General features: G+C 44.6%; 1 protein-coding gene across 1 annotated transcript in view; it reads left to right on the forward strand.

The window, feature by feature from the left end:
- LOC107283769 (ubiquitin carboxyl-terminal hydrolase isozyme L1) overlaps window positions 1-1533 on the forward strand; it is a 98756-nt gene extending 97223 nt beyond the window's left edge. The window contains exon 9 of the mRNA XM_015811720.2: window positions 1098-1533. Coding sequence (XP_015667206.1) covers window positions 1098-1184 — 87 coding nt within the window. The 3' untranslated portion in view covers window positions 1185-1533. The remainder of the gene's footprint in view (window positions 1-1097) is intronic.
- Window positions 1534-5973: the final 4440 nt, after the last annotated feature.

The following is a 5973-nucleotide window of genomic DNA, read 5'->3' on the forward strand; positions in this document are numbered from 1 at the left end:
GGGAGTTGAAGTCCACGAGTCATAAAAGAGCCAAGGTTGCCTACCCCTGGGCTAAACTAATAAAGTCTACATTAATTAACATTAATTATGCTTTCATATGTTCCTCTAGGTCAGGGGTAGGCAACCTTGGCTCTTTTATGACTCGTGGACTTCAACTCCCAGAATTCCTGAGCCAGCATGGCTCAGCTTGGAAACCTCTCCCTTTCCCCTCAGCGTGGCTGCCTCAGGAATTCTGGGAGTTGAAGTCCACCAGTCATAAAAGAGCCAAGGTTGTCTACTCCTGCTCTAAACTAATAAAGTCTACATTAATTAACATTAATTATGCTTTCATATGTTCCTCTAACTGAGGGGTCTTCAAACTTGGCTCTTTTATGACTCGTGGACTTCAACTCCCAGAATTCCTGAGCCAGCATGGAGGAACTATGGCCCCTTCATGACTTGTGGACTTCAACTCCCAGAATTCCTGAGCCAGCATGGCTCAGCTTGGAAACCTCCCTTTCCCCTCAGCATGGCTGGCTCAGGAGAATTCTGGGAGTTGAAGTCCACGAGTCATAAAAGAGCCACGGTTGCCTACCCCTGACCTAGTTCACATGTAACTGAAACAAGAACGGCTGTCTTTTCTCATAACATCTACCGAGATAGATTCTAATTCCTGAAACTGGGAAAGGTAGCCATTGCGAGTTCACACGACAAACCAAACCATGGTTAAGTTTGTAACTTGGTAAAATGGGGAGATTGGACGGTGGTACGCCAGTCCCTACGTGGAAGTAAACCTTGACTAAAGTGTAACATAAAAGTGGGGGGGGGGGTTTGAAGTAATATTTGCCTTTTGGGACCCACAATGCCGAAACCGTAAGAGATGTGTTCCAACGATCATACAAGCCAAAAACAAACCATCCTGGCTTATCCACATTACATCCACACCAGTCCTCGTAGTTCCCAATTTCGGTGGAATAAGACTTATAAAGTGGGTGGGTGCGTTCTTGCGGTATGGAGACGCATAAAAGGCGTCTCTTTCCGACTTGGCTTCATTGCGCTGAGTTCACCCACAGCAACAATTGTGCAAGCTACACAGCTTAAATCCTTTTCTTTTTAAGGCATCGGCCGAGATCTGCCAGCAATTCACCCAGCGTGAGCAAGGAGAGGTGCGTTTTTCTGCCGTGGCCTTGTGCAAGGCTGCTTGAAGTTTGGCAACGAAAACAGATCCTTGGCCTCTCACCGGATGTAGTTTAAGCCTATAAGGCTTTAGTACTTATGTTGAAAACTTGAGAAAACAACAACAACAACCACAACAACGTGAAAAGCAAGCCAGCTGTTCTTAGTTTCGAATTTAAGGTGTAACGCAGCTTCGGTGGCCCCTGTCCCAAAGACGAAAATTCACGCAAAAGTGTCAGACGTTGTTGAGACTCCCTTAACTGTTGTGTGTGTATGTGTGTATAAATGCTTTATAGGCTTTTGTGATTTCCCAGGTTCCTTTCAAGTGGCTGTGACTGTCCATCACAACAATAAATCCCTTCTTGCTATTCCGGAAAACTGTCCTTTTGTGTTGTTCTGCTAAAACTCCCTATGATGTCAGCGGCATTTGTTACAATCCAACTTTTCCCCCCCCAGTTTGCGTTTTGTGGCCCACTGGTGGTCTGTGTGGCTACGGTGAATTGTCCACTTGGGGAAGGGGCTCAAATTGTCCACTGGGAGAGGGATCTCCCCAGTTTCATGAAGCTTCTCTGAAATCTCAAAAAGATTCCTTGCCTGGAAAAATGTACGATTTGGTTATGCAAAATATTCATGTAGAGAAAGTGGTACGCAACCGTTGCGGCTTGGCGGGCCCGACCGGGACCAGGGGAGCAAGGAACTAGACCGTGTGAGTGGCGGGCCAGCACACACGTGTGCAGTTAGACTTGCGCAAGGGGCGGGCTGGTGAGCATGCATATGAGTGCCCCCCCACCCAGCCTGCTATTCACACAAGTTGAGTTGCGTGCACGCACTCCGGCCAACCGCTTGCATGGGCCAATTCTGAATAGGCTGCAGCCCTTTAATGGTCCACAGCACAGGGGTTGGAGACCCTTGATATAGAGCAGGGGTAGGGAACCTTGGCTCTTTTATAACTTGTGGACTTCAATACCCAGAATTCCTGAACCAGCCATGCTGGCTCAGGAATTCTGGGAGTTGAAGTCCACAAGTCATAAAAAGAGTCAAGGTTGCCTACCCCTGGTATAGAGTATTATGGAGGCTCTCAAATAATATGGTATAAGCTCTAGCGTAGGGGTCTTCAAACTTGGCCCTTTTATGACTTGTGGACTTCAACTCCCAGAATTCCTCAGCCAGGCAAGCTGGCTGAGGAATTCTGGGAGTTGAAGTCCACAAGTCATAAAAGGGCCAAGTTTGAAGACCCCTGCTGTAGTGCCTCTGGGCAATATCTGGAACAATATGGTGGTCCACATAAGCAGATGAATTGGGTATGTCTTGTTTAATGAAGAGAAGGACGAGGGGGGGGGGACCATGATAGCAGTCTTCCAGTATCTGAGGGGCTGCCCCAAAGAAGAGGGAGTCAAGCTATTCTCCAAAGCCGCTGAAGGCAGGACAAGAAGCAACGGATGGAAACTCATCAAGGAGAGAAGCAACCTGGAATTAAGGAGAAATTTCCTGAGAGTCAGGACAATTAACCAGTGGAACGACTTGCCACGAGAAGTTGGGAATGCTCCAACAGTGGAAGTTTTTAAGAAGAGCTTAAGACAACCATTGGTCTGAAATGGCATAGGCTTTCCTGCCTGAGCAGGGGGCTGGACTAGAAGATTTCTTTTTCTCTCTCTTCTCTCTCCATGTGTGTATGTGTTTCATAACAAAATTAATGTCCACCTTCAAACTCCGTGGCGGTTTTACGATGTACAACAACTTGGTAAATTATTAACAGCTGGAAGTTCATTCTTGGATCAGGCAGTTCACCAGTAGCTCTGAGTCTACCTAGCTCAGGGGTAGGCCACCTTGGCTCTTTTATGACTGGTGGACTTCAACTCCCAGAATTCCTGAGCAGCTTGTCTCACCATGGAAACCTTTCCCTTTCCCCTCAGCGTGGCTGGCTCAGGAATTCTGGGAGTTGAAGTCCAGGAGTCATAAAAGAGCCAAGTTTGAAGACCCCTCACTTAGAGGAACATATGAAAGCATAATTAATGTTAATTAATGTAGACTTATTAGTTTAGAGCAGGGGTAGGCAATCTTGGCTCTTTTATGACTCGTGGACTTCAACTCCCAGAATTCCTGAGCCAGCCTGGCTCAGCATGGAAACCTCTCCCTTTCCCCTCAGCGTGGCTGGCTCAGGAATTCTGGGAGTTGAAGTCTAGGAGTCATAAAAGGGCCCAGTTTGAAGACCCCTCACTTAGAGGAACATATGAAAGCATAATTAATGTTAATGAACGTAGACTTTTATTAGTTTAGAGCAGGGGTAGGCAACCTTGGCTCTTTTATGACTGGTGGACTTCAACTCCCAGAATTCCTGAGCCAGCCATGCTGAGGGGAAAGGGAGAGGTTTCCAAGCTGAGCCATGCTGGCCCAGGAATTCTGGGAGTTGAAGTCCAGGAGTCATCAAAGAGCCAAGGTTGCCTACCCCTGACCTAGCTAATTGGCAGTACCTGCCCAGTCTTGATGATCTTGAGGAGCTAAGCCTGGACAGGACTTGGTTATTACTTAGATGGAAGACAAAAGCCCTGAACATTGGAAAACTTTGTGGAAAAAGGCAACAACAAACCATGTTTTGTATTGCTGCCGAAGAAACCCAACATGGATGCATCTGAAGTCACCAGCAGCTCAGCTGGACTTGACACTTACATCAATTTGTTGCTTAGCAATATATAAATAGGGATGGAGATAACCCTATCAAAGATGGCTTGTCCAATATACTAGAAATATACTTATTTTTTTTAAAAAAAATAAGTCCAGTTCTACCAGGTTAATAATACCCGTCCCTGTACGTTATACTGGCCTTTGTAAAACCGTTATCTAGAGTTACCTTGGTAAGTTACATAAAAGTTTCAATTAATATGACCCTCCACTGGACATCAACATAATAGATTCCTTGGCTTTTTATCAGCTGGATAAAGTAATTGGTTGATCGTTCCCTGAGTCCTTGAGGTAAATTTCCAGGAAGCCGTCTTCAAAATGATTTCCAACAAGCATATTAACTTACATCACCTGTCACCGGATTTGACATTGACGTGGGAGGCAGCCCCTTGTGCAATTTTTCACCACACTGAAATCTGGAGGTGGAAAATGCCATTTACTTAGCTTTTTTTTTCAATACTTGTTTTTCCTCACTAGATGGCAGACGTGAAATGTTTTTTCAGAACCTTCCCAATCCGCACAGAATAACAAAGAGTCGGAAGGGACCTGGGAGGTCTTCTAGTCCAACCCCTTGCTCGGGCAGGAAACCCTGTACCAGAGGTCCCCAACCTTTTGGGCACCAGGGACCGGTTCCGTGGAGAGAGGGTGTGTGGTTTTGTGTGTTGCCTGCATCCCGCGGATGGGGCTTTGCTTGTTTGTGTGGACCGGTTGCTGGCATGCTGCGGCCCGGTACCGGTCCACGGACCGGGGGGTTGGGGACCCCAGCCCTATACCATTCCAGACAAATTGTCCGCTTTTTTCTTAAAAACTTTCAATGTTGGAGCACCCACAACTTCTGGAGGCAGGTTGTTCCACTGGTGAATTGTTCTGTCAGGAAAATTCTCCTTAGTTCCAGGTTGCTTCTCTCCTTGATTAGATTAGACTAGACTGCTTTTACTTAGGCAGGCTTTTGTCGTTTTGTGTGCTAGTGTGAGTCCATGTGGTTGTAAGATTCTGTCGGTGGTTTTTGAGATGTTCTTGAGGTATGGCAGTCTGATTCTTCATAGGGCTGACTTTGGAAAGGAGTCTGGTTTCACTAGAAGTTGTTATTTTGTGTGAAAGTATTACTTGGTGGCAAGTGGAAGCAAAACCCACAGAAATAGGAACGAAGCACCGTGAAGAAATAGTTGAAGAAATAGTTGAATTGGTGGCTGACTTCAGGCAGTCCTCGACTGAGGGACACAATTGAGGCCAAAGGTATTGTTGCTAAGCGAGTCCGTCCCTAAGTGAATTTTGCCTCCATTTTACGACCTTTCCTGCTGCAGCTGTTAAGCGAATCGCTCTAGTTGTTATAAATTAGTATCTATATCTCTCTATTTTTTTTTCTCTCTCTCTCTCTATCTCTCTATGTATTGATCTCTCTATCTCTCTATTTACCTTTCTATCTCTCTCTATATCTATCTATCTATCTATCTATCTATCTATCTATCTATCTATCTATCTATCTATCTATCTATCTATCTATCTATCTATCTACTTCTATCTACCTCTCTCTCTCTCTCTCTCTCTCTCTATGTATGTATGTATGTATGTATGTATGTATCTATGTATCTATGTATCTATGTATGTATCTATCTATCTATCTATCTATCTATCTATCTATCTATCTATCTATCTATCTATCTCTATCTACCTCTCTCTCTCCATCTCTCTCTCTCCCTCTCTCTCTCTCTATCTCTATCTCTCTATCTACCTATCTCTCTATCTCTCTATCTCTCTATCTACCTCTATCTCTCTATCTATCTCTCTCCCTCTCTCTCTACCTCTCTCTCTATCTACCTATCTACCTATCTATCTATCTACCTACCTACCTACCTACCTACCTACCTACCTACCTACCTATCTATCTATCTATCTATCTATCTATCTATCTATCTATCTATCTATCTATCTATCTATCTATCTATCTATCTATCATCGAGATAGAGATAGAGATATATTTCCCTAATCTTAATTCCACTACTCAGTGTATATGGATCATACTTAATCTTCATTCTCTGCTCTGGATCCATTGCTTCAAGCTGTGCGTGTGTGTTTTTTGCTAAAACCTTTTGCTGCTTCTGCCGAATCACCCCAATGGATTTATATTTATTTGTTTGT

Source organism: Protobothrops mucrosquamatus, unplaced genomic scaffold, assembly GCF_001527695.2.
Source record: "Protobothrops mucrosquamatus isolate PMUCROS unplaced genomic scaffold, P.Mucros_1.0 scaffold_52, whole genome shotgun sequence".
In the NCBI taxonomy this organism is placed as follows: Eukaryota; Metazoa; Chordata; class Lepidosauria; order Squamata; family Viperidae; genus Protobothrops; species Protobothrops mucrosquamatus.